At 38.9% G+C, this 18,363-nt stretch overlaps 3 protein-coding genes across 24 annotated transcripts; all 3 read right to left on the reverse strand.

Annotated features, from left to right (window-relative positions):
- Positions 1-89: 89 nt before the first annotated feature.
- Positions 90-4,358, reverse strand: LOC100121153 (traB domain-containing protein). Of its 4 annotated transcripts, none has more exons than XM_003427026.5 (7): positions 4,070-4,358; positions 3,495-3,781; positions 2,951-3,162; positions 2,635-2,886; positions 2,155-2,570; positions 1,917-2,067; positions 90-1,787 (listed from the first exon to the last, which is right to left on the reverse strand). In XM_003427026.5, exons 2-7 carry the CDS (start codon positions 3,775-3,777, stop codon positions 1,785-1,787), a joined length of 1,317 nt encoding a protein of 438 aa, XP_003427074.1. In that variant the 5' UTR covers positions 3,778-3,781; positions 4,070-4,358; the 3' UTR covers positions 90-1,784. The 4 variants fall into 4 exon arrangements, with proteins under 4 accessions (XP_003427074.1, XP_001604739.2, XP_016841107.1 ...); XM_001604689.6 differs by having other exon boundaries at positions 90-1,816; XM_016985618.3 differs by having other exon boundaries at positions 208-1,816; positions 3,269-3,781; positions 4,070-4,338.
- Positions 987-1,754, reverse strand: LOC103316626 (probable histone-lysine N-methyltransferase set-23). Its single transcript, XM_016981625.1, has one exon. The coding sequence runs from the start codon at positions 1,752-1,754 to the stop codon at positions 987-989; it is 768 nt and encodes a 255-aa protein (XP_016837114.1).
- Positions 4,359-4,607: 249 nt separating the features above from the next.
- LOC100121130 (DNA-binding protein RFX2) lies at positions 4,608-18,353 on the reverse strand. 19 transcript variants are annotated; one of them, XM_016985552.3, is made up of 16 exons: positions 18,030-18,353; positions 12,125-12,429; positions 11,373-11,565; positions 11,141-11,185; positions 10,787-10,892; positions 10,607-10,721; positions 10,263-10,415; positions 9,753-9,914; positions 9,221-9,402; positions 8,448-8,945; positions 8,252-8,373; positions 8,079-8,176; positions 7,856-8,011; positions 7,429-7,785; positions 7,305-7,350; positions 4,608-7,235 (listed from the first exon to the last, which is right to left on the reverse strand). In XM_016985552.3, the coding sequence occupies exons 1-16, from the start codon at positions 18,217-18,219 to the stop codon at positions 7,192-7,194; spliced, it is 2,772 nt and encodes a 923-aa protein (XP_016841041.1). In that variant the 5' UTR covers positions 18,220-18,353; the 3' UTR covers positions 4,608-7,191. The 19 variants fall into 19 exon arrangements, with proteins under 19 accessions (XP_016841041.1, XP_016841051.1, XP_016841046.1 ...); XM_016985562.3 differs by having other exon boundaries at positions 5,251-7,235; positions 9,777-9,914; positions 18,030-18,352; XM_016985557.3 differs by having other exon boundaries at positions 5,251-7,235; positions 10,607-10,706; positions 18,030-18,351.
- Between the last annotated feature and the right edge of the window lie 10 nt (positions 18,354-18,363).

Consider the following 18,363-nt stretch of genomic DNA (forward strand, 5'->3'; position numbering starts at 1 on the left):
AAATAAAATTGTTTTAATTTTACAAACGATATCCTAAGCGAAGTTTGGTCTTTTTTCCTATATAGTCATAATAAACAACTCAGCGTTTCTTTTTTTTTTACAAAATTTATTTCTTTTTAATATACATACAAGCTCTGAAATTAGATTTATAATCTAATGGTTATTCAAATAATGCTCTGCACTATAAATTATTTTATACATATTAAAAATTTTTCGTTTTTCAACTATCAGTTTCGCCGAACAGTATTACGATAACAGCAGTTACATTCTGTTAGAAACAATAACAGACTTATTTGTTTTGGTTATATATAATCCTCATCATCCGATTAAGGCTGCCAAATACACGTGTGTAGCTCGGAGTCCAAATCGTCATTTAAAATTCCTTTCTCGATAAATACAAATAGATATAACGATTAATAAGGTGTTATAATCATACGAATTGTCTTGAAATCTGATACATATTGTATCATTTTCAGCTCTTTTCATGATAAATAATCCATGATATCAAAAAACGTGGATTGAAAGTCAAATTTTTCAAACGTCATAAAAAGTGAACGTATTTCTTTACGTGCATTATTAAAAGCATTCGAAAAATATGACAGATATAATAGACTATTATTAATAGTAGTTCAATAAATTTAAATTATTTGAATGGCAGGCCGTTTGCTGGATTTTGTTTGAAAATCCGAATGTTATTTGGCACATACATTCAAATGCTCGACCTTTGTTGTTTATTAAACGTAGAAATTATTCCAGTCAAGCAAAACAGAAGTTTCATATCATTTGCACCTTGTGCATATGTTTTTACATTATATTCTGTGATCTTTCAATCCCGTTGTGTGAGGTGCAGGTAGCACCTGCGCACTCGGAAAAATAATATACAATATAAGCAGGTAGTTAATAGGTCAAAATAAAAATGTCTCTTTTCTACCTAGTAATAACATTAAACCGATTGATAAAACAGAAAACAAAGAGCAAATAAAACTCTACAGGGGACTGTGTGGCAAAAACCCAAGGCAACAACCAGAACCGCATAGACAGGGCGTGTCGCTGAGGTTCTGGACGGAATCGGTCGCGTCCCCTGCATAATTGAAAGTTATTTCCTCCATGGGTTCGATGTCTCGGATGGCGAACAAGCATAGTTTTGGTACTACGATATCTGCTCTAACAGGTACAAGCACAGAGTTGGGTTGGCAGCTGTGGTTCGCGTATCGCCCGATATTACCAAACTTGGCTGGATCTATGCAAGTCGTGATCCTCTTCTCACCAATGTGCTCCGAGACGACGAGCACGTAGTTCATGCGACCCGCAGCTTTGTTTTCTTCGAGACGCTTTTTGGCCTCTTCGATGCCAATGACTTCACCGGCATACTCGCAGATAAACTGGCCCTTTCGGATAGACTTGGTCGTGAACAGACCGAAACCCATTCGATTACAATTAGCTTCTGATATTTCTAAACAACTTAATGGACCAAGCTGAACCACCCGATTGCCACAGATCTCCGCGCAGGTGCAGTTGGCGTTGCACTCGACGATTAAGCTCTGCTTATCCAGAACCAAGCGTCCGTCAACGTAGTTCGTGGTGCCACGATTGCACAAACAGTCATTCCGACAAGTCTGGTCGCACGAACAGCCGACTGAAAATTCCGATTCGAAGTCGTCTAATCGACTGCCCGGACCGGGAATATTGCTAACTACATAGATTAGATCTGATACCGGATGGTCGTACTCATCGGCACGGGATGTTGCATCCATGCTTACCGTTTACGTGTGTACTCTCACGGCTCACTGTGCAGACCGAAATATGATTTGAGAGACTTTAGTATAGAAGCAGCAGAAAACAGGAGAATAAAATGCTTTAGAAGTTGTGAGCTCTTTTTAAGGATTTAACTACCAATCTTACTGGCTGGCACTGACCTTGATAAGTCCGGCCACCGATGACTTAAGAGATTGTATGACACCTGTCGGCATAGGAATATATTTATAGCCTATGTAGATAATTGATCCTACGAGTGAAGCCTTGAATGTGAATTTTAAAATTCGGCCCGACAGCGAAGGTGGTGGTATGCTGAAAGTTAAAAAAATATATTAGTCAGCTTATCGAAATCAGTATTTTTTCTACAGTTTGAAAAGTTCGTTGCGGATCATTAAGTACCTCATAATCGGAGCTATCTGTGACCGTTTCACTTTACCCCAATTTTCGATGATACCTAGGGTGTGTCCCATACCAACGACACCAACAACTCTCGGTGGGATCGGCTCACCATCTGGCCCGACGAGTGGTCTACTACAAGCTAGCTGTAGGGAGTAGGTCAGGTACGTATCGCGTTCTTTTACAAAAACTTCCTCTAACGCAGGAAACTCTCCTGCAAGTTCCGCCATTAGTTCTTCCAAAGAGTCTCGGCATTTGTACTTCTCAACATCCTTCTGGCTTATAGGTGATTTATCCGTTAACAAATGCCACGACAGTTTTATTGATTGCCACCACGATAACGCGCTTATAGCCCTAGAGAACGTTATTTTAATAGGTCGATCACCCATGTGGACAATGCAATTTGGGATCTTTTTCGCCTGTAATTAAAAAACGCGCGATAAATACAATGTTCTGCACTTGCTGTTAGATCAATCTGTTTACCTCTGCAAAAGCTCTGCGAAATTCACCTCCAGGTGCTAAACCAAGGACTTTGGTTAAATGAGCTGACATTTGTAGCATTAAAAGTTGAAAGAGTCCTGTGTACAGGCCATTTTCCTTAATGGTGTCCCTAATTTTACTGAAATTAATATTCTTAGCCTCCTCAAGAATAGTTTCTTCATCTAACTGTAAAACGTGAACTCTATCTAAACAAAGCTCAACCATGACTATGTGCGGTTGCACAGCTTGAATCACCTGTAAGGGTATTGCAATATTGTAAAAGTTGATTGAAAAACTATGGTCTTAACTAGTACAATACCTTGGACACATCATTTTGGCTTTCAACACTGAAATGAGCAGTTCCCAAAAGATAACATTTACCACCTTCCGAAGTCTTCAACAATGTGACTGTGCTTGGCAAATCATCATCAATATTTAGATCAGGCTTGTTTCCTTGAGGTTTTTCTGGTACTGAATTCGCTTCACTTGTATTATCTTCAACATCGGATTCCAATCCAGAACCTATACTCGCTGTATCATACAAAAACAAACAAAATTTCACCAGACTGAAAAAAGCTTTAATTTAAAAAGGAACATTTACACTTCTCGAGATGATCCAAATTACTATTTCACACACCATTATATTTTTTTCTTTTAATCTTTCTCTTGTTTCTAAAAAAGAGAGGCATTCTTACGTACTACTGTCACAACTATTAATGAAAAACTAAACTCGGCCGATCTAATTAAACACAAGATGTAGCTAGCTGCCTAGAGAAGCCCTACACTACTATTTGTCTTAGTGCTTCTTTTAAAGGCAGCTAGGCACTATTAGTAGCAAGTTATGTACTAAAAAATTTACTCACTGTAATCGTAGCCTTTGTTAGTGGCGGTTGACTCACTATCTGGAGTATCCAGTGATTTTTCCTTTGTATGAACATCTTCAATTGTATCTACATCAGATTTGGAAGACTCATCTACTTTGACTGTTTGTTCTGCTGGTGGTTCTATGTGATTATTATGTTTACCAGTCTCTGTATTTAGAAAATCCTTTGTTGCGTTTATGTCATTGACTTTGATATCACTTTTGTTTCCTCCATAGCCAAAGTGTTTTTCTTCCATCATTGTTGGTATGTTATTTGATGCCATGGTACTGTTTACAAGTTTACAGTAAAAGATGAAATTAGCTTTATTCAATATTGATTTCTTAATGAATTTCTAATAGTCTATCAATACTGTTACGCGTGAATTAAAAAATATCCATCTAATATATTTGTTTACTAGCAATTACAATAGTCCATATTGCAAAAATTACATAACCTATATTCAACTTAGCGAATAAAAACATAAAAAAACGAATTAGTTATTAGTCTCGAATGAGAAGATTGAAGCGTTATGGACCACTATAAGTAGTATTATTATAAGCAGCTTGATCACTTACGGAAATAGTATTCGTTGTTGTCAAATAATTGGTCACCAAAGTAAGTATGTAGTACATCAATGGTGCTCCATATATATCACAAATTGATCGTAAACACGGGGGAAACAATAAGGAAGAAAAGGAGTCGAGGTTGTCAATAAAAAGGATCCATGTAAATAAATTTTTGGAGAGGTAAAGAAAAATATAAATACAATAGGTTATACAAGGAAATGGAGGTGAAAGGTGTGTGATCGTGTGATATGTGTGCCCGCATATGCAGTGCCACGACTGTTATATATACATATACGATGCGAAGTTGGCTCTTTGGAATTATTTTTCAAATTAATGTTCAAAAGTTCAAATTTCGTGATATAATGGTTATGCAGAAATGGATATCATGTATGCATAAATGGATTTTAAATAATGCAAAAAGCCAGCATTGTAATAAACATAAAAAGCAAAAAATTTTGTTTTAACTCACAATATCGTAATACGCTCTAATTTGTCAAAAATAAATAATTAGGATAATTAATTACAATAATGTGTAAGAACACAACACTTAGTTTTAAACATATATTATTTAATCTTTTGTGGTTTACACATTCATGCATTTCGTCACTTTGGAACTCCGTTTTCATCAGTTTACAATTGTCTTCATTTTTTAATTTTTTTTTTAATCTACATTCAGTGAAAATAACATTAATTATCGAAGTTAATACAATAAGTGTTCAAATCGAGAAGTATCAAAATATTTCCTATCTTTCGTAAAAGAAATCGTTTCTCTTTTTTAATATTATTTTCACTTAAAAGATGTTTTTAATAATAAGTATAATTGATTTATCGTTTTTATTTCATCATAGTTTAAAAAAGTATCTCTGAAAATATTTTTATGATCTTCATTTATAACATAAAAGCTTAAGCACACATTGTGCAATTGGAATGAAAGTACTAAAGTTTATTAATTAGATTTGCTATAGCATGATATTTCTTGTGAAAAACTAGTATAGTAATATTTATTGTACAATTTATATACTTTCAGAGATATTTTTATTAAATTTATTTCTTTTTTGCCTATTAGGCCAGAGTGTTCATTACTTACTTTGTAACTTACAAGAACATGTATATTTATATGTTATAAATTGGAAAAGATTTAAGGCCGTTTTGTTCACATATAATCCGCAATAGAATAAATCATTGATATATGACTTTTGATTTGAAGTTCTGTGTATTTTATTTTAATGTCATTGTTTCAGTTTCTTGTCCATATTTACGAAACATACAAAACTGTTGATCTATCTAAGAGCACAATTCAGAGTCATTCATATATTTGGAAAGAAGTTTTTTTTTCAAGTAGTATCTATACCATTTTGTAGTACTTTGAAACTTCTTTTCAATCCACATATAGAACTCTAATTCAATTTTAGTTTTTAGAGATTTTTTACCAGTAATAACATGTACAAACCGTTTTTAAAATAAGAGATTCTTATATTAGGTACACTTAGGTATATTTTTACATGTATAAGCTCATTATAGTATAGAAATTGTTCTCTATTGACAGAGTTGACAATTTACCTATCCTATAGGTATGTTTAATTAATTACAATGCAATATTTATTAATTACAATTCACGATTAGTACATCGTTGAAACATTCAATCCCTGTTTTCTTTAGCTTAGACTACGGAGTTTTGACTAGTATGCAATGCCATTTTATTTAATAAATAATTGTTTCCTAAATTTATTAAAATATTTTTGCATGAAAATCGCAACACCTTATTCTTTACCTCTAACATTATTTCTTTTTAAGTACGCACTAAGCAAGTCTTTATGAAACGAGAATCGTGAAAAGCTGCTAAAAATAACTGTAAAAATAAATGGCATATTTTCTTAAGTCATTCGATGTTTTGGAATCAAGCTCTATTCTATTTTTTGTAATTAGTACCATTGAACAAATTAAATTATATGTATCATAGTACATAGACTTTGTAAATTCTATCAGTACTTTATACTTAAAATAAATTTTTTCATACTTCTACTTATCCTTATACTTATTAATATTTTGGTGCATACATGGGTACATGTATATTTTTGTTATTCAAAAGTAAAATTGTGCTTATCTTGAAATGAAATGAATTCTTTTTTTATACTTTAAAATCGACAAGTTGTACTAAAAATGAATACATCAAACATATATTATATTTATTTTACAGTAGAGAATTTTTTTAGGTGTGCAGATCAAATTACTTCATAATCTAGATTCATTATATATGTTAGTCTCGTATAGAGACAGAACAATTTTAACAATTGCATGCTTTAAATATTTACAGAAACGCAAAAACGGAGTTTGTACTTAACAAATTTTCCTTATAAGATTTTTTCTGAAATCGTAAGTCTGTGCAGTTTGTGATAAAAAATATCGATACTCGAATTCTATCTAATTTTTATCTTCGAGATGTTTACGCTATCCTAATCATACTTTGTTTTATTTTTTTATCGAATAGGAATATTTAGACAAGTCATTGACAGGGCGGATTTCATGATTTTATCTGTAAATATATATTTATATGAAGTGTCACGGATATTTATTATTTGTTTGATCTTGTAATAATTTAAGTATAAAAACGGATTCTAACTATAGATCATAGTTTTTTAATCAAACAAAAAATTTTTAAAAATAAAAGTACTTAGATAATAAATGTCACTAGAACAAAACAAAGAAATGATTCCAGATTAAAATGCAAATAGACTGTACCCACTTAGAAAAAGACAGTTCAGAGAAGAACAGATCCCTGGTCCCAGTCATCAAAATTATTTTATGTAATAACGGTGTAGTAACTTTATGTTATACCAAAAAAGTTGTCGTGTGCGTTTAGAACGCATGTAAGGCTTTGCAGTATGTGTACTCTTACTCCTTATATCACATAAATTGATTAAGCAGCATTCATAGATAGTAAGTGCATGAGCAATATGTAGAAATTCGGTGTCATTGTGTCGTCGCACGTTCTCATATAAAATTACATTTTGTGAGACTAGCTTGTATTAGTAGGCCTGCTTTTTCTCGTGCTAGAAATACACTTCGTTCAACAAATGCTCTTATTCACATACTAGTTTTTTAATCATGCTCTACTGGGTCCAGGTACACGGTTAGCTCAACTTGACACGTTTTGCTGGACAAATATTTGATGTATCTGCAAGTCAACAAAATTATAAATTTATGCAAAAAAAATCACAAATATTGCACATTATGCAGAAATTACCTCCATTAGCTCCAAAAACGTTCACCATTGAATAGTTTTGACTTTTCTGAAAATATTATGAAGCGTTTAAAAATTAGAATTAGTATATAAATGAAGAATAAGTTTATTGTAAATGAACACTAACATCTCCCATTACGGCAATCGGCGTTGTACCCGTGGAAACCGCCACTTGATGCTCAATTAAATAAAACATGTACTCATCGTAAAGCAAACGAATAAGATGAAAGGACCCAAAACTAGCGGCACTTCTTAGGGTTAAATCTCTTATAACCATCGAACTATAAAAAGACCACTTGAGCAGGAACTGTCGTGCTGCTTTGGCAAAAGTAGGTTTGCCCTCATAAGGCTGTAGTACTTGTGTCACAACGCTTTTCAACCAAACAGCCCACTGTTCTAACGAATTTTGTTGCTGCAAAGTTACTTTGAAGTCTGCTTCTAACCGTTGAACCACTGAGTAATCGCATTGACAAACCCAGGAAGCCTGAAAAAAGCATAATTTCATTCCATTTGGAAATGAGTTAATAGAGGTTGTAAAAAATTTATAATCATACCTGCTCCTGAACGTTATGAAAATCGACTCGATTTAAATCTGCCAACATTTGATTGATTTGACTATTGTTCTGAAGCACAGCCCTGGCAGCTTGAGCCAAGTGATTCAAAGAGGTATATCTTCTTAGTGTTTGAGCGAACGCTGATACAGCCGACAACTGTTGAAAATACGTGAGTTTTAATATCTACATAAGAAAATTATTTCTGTCGAGTAGTTTAATGTACCTTAATCTGCATCATTTCTTCGGGGCAATCATTCATCGCCGAAGTTAACCATGATTCCAAGCCTTTGGCAAAATTTCGTATAGATTGGGTTAAAGGACCTGCGCAGAAAGTGCAATATAATCTTACTATTTTTACAAATGAATTAGAATAGATGCTTATGAAATAACACTAACTAGGTATAGGCCTTAGAACGTCGGGCATCAGTACTTCCACCAAGTTCTGATAAAAAGTATAATCAACTTTCTTAATGAAGCCTTGAACTTCGATGCATTTGCACATTTGGTAAAGCTTGGTTCTGTTGCATAAAAAAATATTTGTTAAAAAATCATTCAAAAAATTTGTAAATGAAATAGTAAATAAGTCGCATACTTGGATAGATACTTCTCCTCCTCGCATTCATCGCCGTTGTTATTATCCTGACTACGCCAGAATTCGCGCCAAAGACTTTCAATAGTGGCGAACTCAAAGTTGAGAACAGCGTCAAGAAAAGCCTCACAGTGCTCTCGGTAGATACTACGGAACGTATCAACGTCTTCCAAAGTGCAATCTTCAGGCAACGATGAACCGTGACCAACGACTATCTCTGGAAACTCGGGTATGGCGCAACTCGCCTCACCAAGGTACTGATGGTATTGGGGTGGCGATGCATTTGAAGAGATGTTACTGTTATTATTGTTGTTAGTCTGTGTGTTTGTCGTTTCATACGTTGTCTCTGTTTGCTTCTGATTGACAAATTTGACACGCTTATTGTTGTTTGCTTGGATGTTTGAAGTTGCCTGTTGTCGCGACGTGCCATCCTCATTCAGTAACACCAGAGGCGAGCTTGGTTTCACTCGGATACCATAGTAATGATATTTTGAATTCCCCCTGTTAAATATCATTATTCAAGATGTTACTCCTATGCCATTTTTCTTTTCTTACAATTTCAACCAGCGATATCTATTAAACTCCAACTTTCTATTAAAACAAACTGTTTTTTTTAGCTAGCTTAATCTATTCACGAGCAAAGTGAGTTGAATTGAATAAAGATTTAAAGAACTTTGATTAAGGAGTTACAGGACGCATTTGAAGAGGAGCCTTTATTTTAATTATTCTATACGTTCGTTGAAAAATTTTAGAACTAATTTGAATGTACTTCTTACCGAGTTCCGAGACGTCGCGTACGCAAGCCCAAAAACACGGACCTAATCAGCTTTCCGAAACTAGCTGCGTTAACGGGATCTAATTTATTATCCGAACAATGCCGAAGGTAATGGTTATACAACGTCGATCTGGGTAGAGATACTCCATCGGCAGTTTCGTAGTTTTCCAACAGCCATTGTACCTATGCGTAAAAAATAATATCAAGTTTAATATCAATCTAGGAACTAGGAACATGTTACATGTGTGCTTTATTTGAAAAATTAAATGTGCAATACCTAATGTATTTAAAGTGCCTAACATACAATAATTTTTCCAAATAATAAAATAAACTTTAAAGTATAGTCTTAATAATAAATGGAATAAATGAGAAAAAAATGAAATAGTAACGTTAAATAGTTAGTATAAAAAATAATAATAGACAATGCAAAGCCATAGCAAAAACCAAGGAGTGCGAGAGAGCAAGGCATGCACTAAGGGCATCATGTGTGCTGTGTGTGTATGTTAGTAAAATGCATAATGAAAGTAGCTAACAAACGGGGAGTCGTTATGGCTTACGGTGGCCTGGGAGACCCTAGTCGCATGCGTCATGTTAGCTGCTGCAGTAGCAGCGTCTTCCACGCTGACTGGAGCAGTTGCTGTCGTCGAATTACCGCTGATCAAGTATGCCCCGCCACCCCCGCTAACAACAGCCTCCTAGGAAAGAAATCCCGGATCACATGTACGCATGAAGCGCTTTGCAGAGATCAGTTCCTCGTATTCTTCGTATTAAGCACTTTTATCGTACTCTCGTTAATACGCATTATTTGCAAAAGAAGCGGAGAAAGCAAAGCCTTGTTTAAATGTTGATTTTTTATTATGCAATTGTATGTTGATGTATACTTCTCGGTTAACGATTAATAATAATATTATTATTTCAGGCATACTAAAGCAATGAAGTCAATAATTATTAGTTTTTTGCTGTTACTTTTGAAATCGTTATTATTTCTTTCTCTGTTATGAATGCATAATTGCGGATAAAACAAAAGCGCGCTGTATACTTACTGCGCTTTCCGTCTGCGGGCTCGCGCGAGCTGCCGCAGCGGCTGATATAAGAGCGTGTGTTGCAGGGTCTGTGTCTACGACGCTCTGCTGTATCAAGTAGGTTCCATTGCCTTGCGACAGTAGCTGACCTGTAGTTGTGCTTGAGCCGGTGACCTGAAAGTTGTTGAATGAAAGTATTTACTAATTGGAAGAGAAAAATGTTTAGCTTCTACGTATCACGTTTCTACGGTAATACAAAAAATCTACTTAATCTAGTCATTGGCAGATCAAATTAAATATGTTAAAAATTACCAAGTATAAAAATTGTAATCAGTACGAAAGGGAACGTTTAAAAAAAAACTTACTTGAGCATAAGTCACCGGTGTGGAAGTGGAAGTATAATACTGGTTGGAGGCGGGAGTGTACATTGTTCCCGCCTCTCCAACAGCATACACCGGATATGTCCTGAAAAAAGAATCACTTGCATTTTTTCGTTTATAAAAAAATACCAAAAAAATCAGCAAATTAGATTAATAAATACATACATCTGTCCATTTGTCGGTATATACGTGGATCCATCGCCCTCGACATATTGCACGTAGGTGGGATGAGTTACTGATTCGGACCCCACGGCGTCAGCGTCTCCAGGTACTGAAATACGTGTTTATTTTTAATTTTCAATTTTTTTTTAATAAAATTGTTGGTTCTAAGTATATATATATATATATATATATATATATATATATATATATATATATATATATATATAAACGATATCAGGCAATAATAACGGAAGATAATAATTTCTTGTAGAATAATCAAAACAAAAATGGTGAGCTTGTGGTGATAAAGAAATAAAGAAACAGAACACATCTTATTCAGTTGAATATTTCCCTCACCTACAGCTGTTGTGAGGGAAGCGTATGATGGTGAATCACTGGTGCCTAGCAAAGTCAGTGTGTTGTGAGAAATGTGCAGTTTGAAAGCAGCACCATAATGATTATAACTTTCTACTGAGACTTTAGCTTGCTCTTATAAAACTAGGGATTCTAGATACTTGACAAAATCTCTCAGATGTGCAAGCAAAGTATTGTTTTAGTAGTAAAATATATAAATCAATGAAATAGCTACCTGTTACAGTGATATAGTGAGGTGAGCCACTGACAATTGTCCCTGCTGATGTTGATGCCGTGTCAGAGTCTACAAGAGTGTGCTGACCAGAATGCGTTGTATTAACAACAACTTGTGCTGTTACATGTGCTTGTGTGCCTGATGATCCGTTTGAAGAGTCTGCTGTATTATCCAATGGATCTTGTACCAATAGCTGAAAAAAATTAAGAGCTTTAACAAACTTTGTCAAATTTGTAGTTGCATAAATCTGTTTAATTTCTCTCTTAAGAGAGTTAGGAGCAGACTAGAGAAGCGTGTGTTATGAAAATAAAGATTGTGCTTTGTTGGCATATTCCACTAGCTGCGTGTTATCAAAGTCCAATAGCAGATGGCTAGTCAGACTTATCAAACATATATACCACACATTGGCTGCTGATAGGAAGTGCCGATATTGATTTTTCCTTTATATCTTAATATGTACTTTCTATGGTATCAAGTCACTAAAAATACTTGACGCACAGTCCTAAAATTACATTTTTATAGCAAGGCTCAGGGCTCTCAGCCTGGCGGAGCTAATAGTATCTTTGAATTAAAAATAAATACATTCACACTTTTATGAAAGCTACTATAAAGGTGCAATAATAAATGTAGAAAAACACAGTGTCCTAAAAATAGCTATGAATTCCATTAATTGTATCCAGCAAAGTGTGTTAAATTTAAAAAAGCTTGTTTGTAACGAGATTATATTTGCATTAAACAATGTTTATTATTACCTGAATGGGTTGCAAACTGTTAGGACTAGAAGGATCGCCACTGGTGACCACTGTGATTAACTGCTGACCTCTACCAGACTGTGACTGGGCAGCACTGCCACTGCCATTGGAATTAGAAGTGGTAACAACGACGACACTAGGCTTCTCAACTCCCACTGCGGAGTTGCCCCCACCATTGCCAGCTCCGGTGGATGCTGCGAGAGCGTACTGGGCTCCTGTTGTAGTCATGGCAATAACTCCCTCACCTCTCTCTTGACAAGGCGTATTACCGCCACTTCGACCTCTCCGTTTCTGCAGGGATGGCTCTACGATTCACACAGACAGAAACAGACACAAATTCAGTAGGCTGTATCGCTCATCCAAATGTCAATAATATCCTGCTCGATACACAGGAGGGAGAGATATCAGCTCCCTTGCAAGTTCTTGGAACTGAATTCCACTCGGCTTGCTAGCTGAAGTTATTATATGCTCGATGAACTTGCTAATTGGCAAATAAGTTTGCTGTCCAAGCAAGTTCATCCAGGTCTTCATGAACACTAAAGTCAGGGAAATTTGATAAATCATTTCAAGCAAAATCAGTTTTAAATCCATTACTCGTATAATTTAACCTCTTTTACACCGAAATCACGAAATCAGCCCTCTTGAGGATTAAAGAAAAATTGTAAACGTACAAGTATTACATAAAGTCGTTTATTCGCATAAAAAAATGCCCACTGGCTCCCAGTCCGACAGTGTAGAAGTTTAATCTATGTACTTATAACGCTGAAAGACTAATCTCTACCGAGCCGCAGTAGCAGACGGAAAACTTTTGGAGAGAAAAACGAAACGTGCAAATGTAACCCTCTCGCGTGGATCGTTCGGGAGCAGACGATTCTTTTCCCTCTTGTACCTGCAGAACTACCCAGAATACAACACGATATTTCCAGGGGGTGCATACTTGTAGGTATACGTATACATGCATGTATACGCAGCCGCCGAGGGAAAGTGCAGATATACACAAACAAACTCTAACCTTTAAGCAGCAGCCCCAACTCCCAAGAGTTACTGGCGCATCATATCTCCGTCGCGCAGGTGCGCGCGGATGGTGTGCATACAATCCGCGCATGCAGGAGGATCAAAGGGAAGCAAGAAAAGATATTGCGAAAAGGGGCGAGACACGTCACTCGGCCATTACGTGCGCACTTATTATTATGTCGGGGCGCGTGCAGTAGTAGTAGTAGTAGTAGTGGTCGTAGTAGACACACAGTATGTATACCTTCGGGGCGGCAGGTACCGAGGGGTGCGAGAGGAGTATTAGAGAGAGAGAGAGAGAGAGAAAAAGGGGGACTGCTGCCGCCCCGGTATACTACTGTGCGCGTACGTACATTTTCGCGTTCCTTTGTAGCTGTATAGTACATGTGATCGAAGCAATTAGACGGCATTATAAGTAGCGCGGGAAAGATTGCTGCCGGTGCGCTGAGAGCGAGCGGATTTATTTCGGTGATAGAAAAGAGCTGAGCACCTGAGATTAATTCGACCCTCAAGAGAGAGAGAGAGATAGAGAGAGAGAGATGATGCGAGCTTGTCGATATAGGTGTATACATGTAGGTAATGCGGATACGTGTATATACCTACAGGGGGGTGATTCATCGGCGGGTGGCGCGTACAGCGCAATTATATAGCTCTGGGAGAAATTCGAGGCTTTTTGTGCGCGATGTGTATACTTAGAAACCTTACGTTATTATCTCGAATCGTATATACAACGTGTACGGTTTACGTTTTTAATTTAGAGAGTCTGCAAATGTTGACGAGCCTTTTTCACCTATCAGTTGCACATAGGTGTATGAGTTGGAATTTACAGACGTAGCAGCAGGTACCGGCTATGCGTAAAAAAGGGATGTTATAATGGAGCGGTGCCTCTTCCCGGGATGGGGTGTTGCCCAGGTGACAGGCAACACCTGTAGGAGAGTACAAGAGCGAATGGTCCACGCGTTGACCATTCAATTTATCGGAAAACTTGGGCGAGTCAATATAGTATTGTGAATACAAGAACGCCGTAAAGCGCACCGAAAAGAAGGAGCGACCAACCGATAAAAGCTAAACAAAGTTCTCTGTGTGCATCACTTTAATAAACTAATGAAAACAAGGCTAAATCTAAAGAAAAACAAAAATCGAACACAAACCCTTCTCGCGAGCGCGCTCGCAGATAACAAACAAAGCGCACTGAAACAAAAGAAAGCGGTCCCTCTCAAGAGAAAAACAAAAATAACAGCGAGACAAGTCCCAAAATCGAAACGCACAGTCCGCCAGCAAAAACCAAACTGAGTGTCCGCGAGCTCCTCCCTCCAGACTTTCCCGCCGTGAGTCTAAGGAAAAGACGCGTGCATGTGTAAACGAACGGTCGCGGGTCAGAGAGGAACGAACGAACGACACATGGAGGGCGGAAAAACGCACCTGGCGCGCGGCCGGCGTCATGCACCGCTAGACAAGGGTTGTGGAGGCACCCCCTCACTCCTCTGCACGCATGCAGCACCGATCTCTCTCTCTCTCTCTCTCTCTCTCTCTCTGTCCGGCTGTTTTATAAGCCGGTGCACGAGCCACGTGTCTACCTTCTGCCGTGTGCGAGTTTGTTTCTCTCTCTCTCTCTCTCTCTCTATCTATCTTTTTTCACCTTAATTTGAAATTCTTAGGAGGGCACAAGCGGCACGCGCGGCGCGCATTTCCCGCCCTTTTGCGCGCGACGTCATGTGACCGGCTAGAAACTTATTTACAATAATGCCTATATCGAGTAGACGCGCGCTCGCGCACCGGCTATTATTCAAATGAATCTCAGCGATGTTCACGCGTGGCCGGTCCCATTGACGCGGCCGATGATAAGCCCATTTTAATTGGAAACCTCTCTATGGCTGCCTCCGATATACGCCTATGTATCCTTATGATGTGCGCGCATTTTATTATGTTACACGTTATATGGATATAGGGGGTAATTGTACATTGAACGATACACGCGATGCGCGCGGCACGGTGTGGCATTGAGCTGCGCGCGTTTAGAGTTTACCCTCTGTGCCGTGTAAAATTGATGTAATACGCGGTTTTGTGCAGGAGAGAGTTGCTTCATTGGGCGGCGCTGCTATCTCGCTTTCTTTCGGCTCTTTTATGCCAAGAATATGCTTGGCCTGCTGTGTTATGGACAGGGTTGGGCTTTTTTTATAAAGAGAAAAAGATAGTGGAGCTTCATCAGGCTTATCGCTTGCAGCTGTGGTTCGCTGTAGGATGTGGACAGTTTTCAGTTGGGCGCAATCTCCGGAATGCATATCTCTTATAAGTATGTACTTACGACGAATGTATTAATTAAAACGAGGAGGATTTTTTGGTTTCTTGGTTATTGCTCGTAAATCGATAAATTATAAAAATTATAAAATAGGTCGATTTATCGCCGTTTATACTTCTATCTCCTATATAGAACAGAGATAATATTATACTGTCGTTTTGTCGCGTATACGTTGCACAAGTCTCGCGAGAAAAAATGCTATGGCGCCATGAGAGAAGCTGGAAACAGATCTGGTGTACCAAGTCGAACAGATAATGATGAGGCCGAAAAATATATTAGATCAGATATATTATTGCGGATAGAAATAGGCCGTGCGCGCATGCAGTGTCTCAAGATATCCTATGATCTTCGGTTTAAAATTATATTTCCATAATGATCAAAAAGAATACAATTTTTGATAAAAGCCTGATGGAGGAACATGCATCAGTTAATCAGAAAACCTCATTAATTTCAACCAGGAAACAAGTAAAATACAAGCCACAAACTATAACCGACAAACATTCGTACTCGTTCAACTACTCTCAGACGTCCAAGTTTTATTCAATTACTTAAATGTTTCATCAATCCTACGAAAGGATAATCCATCAACTATACGCGGAAGGTCAGACCTTGCACGTGCGCACTCAAGGGTAGGACTCTGTACGAATAGCCGAAACCTTTCCTCACAAATTTGTTTTATTTTGCAATGAGCCAATTAAACTTGATCGTAAGGCGTAACAAGGAACAAGGGTATAAGGACTTTGCAACTCTCCCCCCCCCCCCCCAACAGTTTGCGTTTTTGCGCAGTTCTAAAAAATAACGCGCATATCCTATTGTGTGTACACAAACCGTCCTATCAATCGATATTCTAGAAATATCGACTACATTACTTTAGCGGCCCTATATCGAAAACAAAATAGTTTTATCCCATATCGAAAATAACAATATCCTGCTTCAACCGACAAATCGAGTAAATAAAAGAAACCGAAAGCTGCGTGCACGCGAGAGAGCACAGCAAAGTGGCAGCAATCATCGCTGATGATTGACGACGATCGGCCGTAGCAGACCACTTGGTATACTATAGTAGTATACAAAATATATAAGTATAGCAGAGGACAGACTCGAGAATAAGAAGCTCTCGGCGCTGCAAAAAGGAGAGCCTCGACAGTCCGTTACGAAATAAGTACATCTACTGTGCATATACATGTGCATATACAAGACCAGCGTGCAATCGCAAGTATGCACAACGTACATAACAATATACAGTTACAGGGCGCGGGGTATGTCTGCGTGCATATTTATATAGAAAAGTCGCCTCGCGAGCCAGCAGCGTCGTACCTGGCTTCATCGGTGTTTTCTGTGCGTATCCTCGTACAACCACACAGCGCACTGCAGTACTCTCGGTATGTTTTACTTCTCTCGACGCCACGCCGCCGCTCGCTCTGATAAGTACGAAACTGCACACATGACAATCCGCACACACGTGTGTGCGCGTGTGTATATGGAAAGAGAGATAGAGAGAGAGAGAGAGAGAGAGAGAGAGAAAGCTCCCGCGCGAAGACTCTTGACGACACACGCGGCTTTTCTGTCACCCGGGAAACGCCGCGTTGCGCCGGGAAAACCTCTGCGGACGCAATCCACGCAGACGCAGGTTACAAGTACTTGTGTGTGCGCGCGGCTCTCTCGACTTATACTTATGCGTGATATGTACAGTCTCTACTACCTGCGAGCTCTTTTGTTGTTGACGACGGTGCAAGCGGCAGCAACAGCAGCGGACGATGATGCCTCCTCGTCGTCGCGGTCCTCGTCGATATCGCGCCTCTCACTCCTATATGGCTCTCTCCTAGTCTTTGTCGACTTCGTTGTCTGCTGCGAGTCGCTGCGCCTCGTCTCCTTGGCTACGGCATCGCCACTACACACTGCCGTCCGCGACTCGACGAGCTGACTCCAGCAGAGAGAGCGAGAGAGAGAGAGAGAGAGCCGAATCGAGCTAGAGTCGCTGCACTGGAGGCACCGGCTCGTGTCCTGCTCCCGCCATGACAGCTCTGCCTTTTACACCGAATCGCCTTTTTACGCGCCCGCGTGAACACTTGCTCTCTCGAGTTTTCCTGACGTTTTCGCACGCGACGAGTAGAGAATGCCGTCGCCGTCGGTTATGCTCGAACCTGATGCGGCTGATGCTCGAGATCCGGAGACGGCGATTTCGTCCCCAGCATCGCGAGCCGCCGCTGTGCGCTCATTATTGATTTTTGACAAGACCGAGAGCCTCGAGCGAGGGGGGGGGGGTGAGTAGTTTCAACATGGCAGATGCGGCGTTTCGAACTCTACTGGCCAGAGGGACGCTAGAATTGTCGGGAGCGCGGGTCGGTTTGATAACATACGGATAGGATGCGCCCGCATGTGCTCTCCCGGTTTGTGCCGATGGGCACACTATCGATGGTTTTTTATGCACCGTTTTTTAGTGCTGCACATAGAAATGCGTGTTCAGCGACGACTGACGATGGCTTATCTTATCGAGTTACCATACATCTGCCGCATGAGGCTCTCGCGTGTGTAAATATAATGATATTCGAAAGTATATATACAATTGTTTTCCGCACGTCCCCCAAAACTCACCGTAATCGATGAAATCTCCATTTTCGAGGAAGAGGTAGGAGTCGTCGGACTCCGGATTATTGCCATCATCGACGGAACTGTCATCGCGCGACGGCACGACTATTATCTCTTCGTTGTCGAAGATTCCCAATAGCTCCAACGAGGCTGCGCTGTCTGTCGAGCTCGTCGACGTCTGCCAGCTGATGCTCATCGGCACAGTGATTTTTACCTAGGCGACGACGCAAAAAAGTTTTCACAGGTATCCCGGAGATACGGTTTCCACGGGTGAGACGTGTGTTTAGGTTTGTTAGGTTCTGATTGCGGCAAACTGCTAATACGCAGGATTCGCTCGTCT

The sequence above is a fragment of the Nasonia vitripennis genome, chromosome 1, assembly GCF_009193385.2.
Source record: "Nasonia vitripennis strain AsymCx chromosome 1, Nvit_psr_1.1, whole genome shotgun sequence".
Lineage (NCBI taxonomy): Eukaryota > Metazoa > Arthropoda > Insecta > Hymenoptera > Pteromalidae > Nasonia > Nasonia vitripennis.

Bases quoted from the DNA above. Each gene is read 5' to 3' on its own strand.
- LOC103316626 (XM_016981625.1), bottom strand. From the start codon at position 1,754: ATGGATGCAACATCCCGTGCCGATGAGTACGACCATCCGGTATCAGAT.
- LOC100121153 (XM_001604689.6), bottom strand. From the start codon at position 3,777: ATGGCATCAAATAACATACCAACAATGATGGAAGAAAAACACTTTGGC. The intron at 2,571-2,634 runs GTAAACAGATTG...TTTTAATTACAG, and splicing joins TTCGCAGAGCTTTTGCAGAG to GCGAAAAAGATCCCAAATTG. The intron at 2,068-2,154 runs GTACTTAATGAT...TTTAACTTTCAG, and splicing joins CAGATAGCTCCGATTATGAG to CATACCACCACCTTCGCTGT.
- LOC100121130 (XM_016985552.3), bottom strand. From the start codon at position 18,219: ATGAGCATCAGCTGGCAGACGTCGACGAGCTCGACAGACAGCGCAGCC. The intron at 10,893-11,140 runs GTGAGGGAAATA...CACGTATTTCAG, and splicing joins TTCCCTCACAACAGCTGTAG to TACCTGGAGACGCTGACGCC. The intron at 8,946-9,220 runs GTAAGAAGTACA...GATATTTAACAG, and splicing joins ACGCGACGTCTCGGAACTCG to GGGGAATTCAAAATATCATT.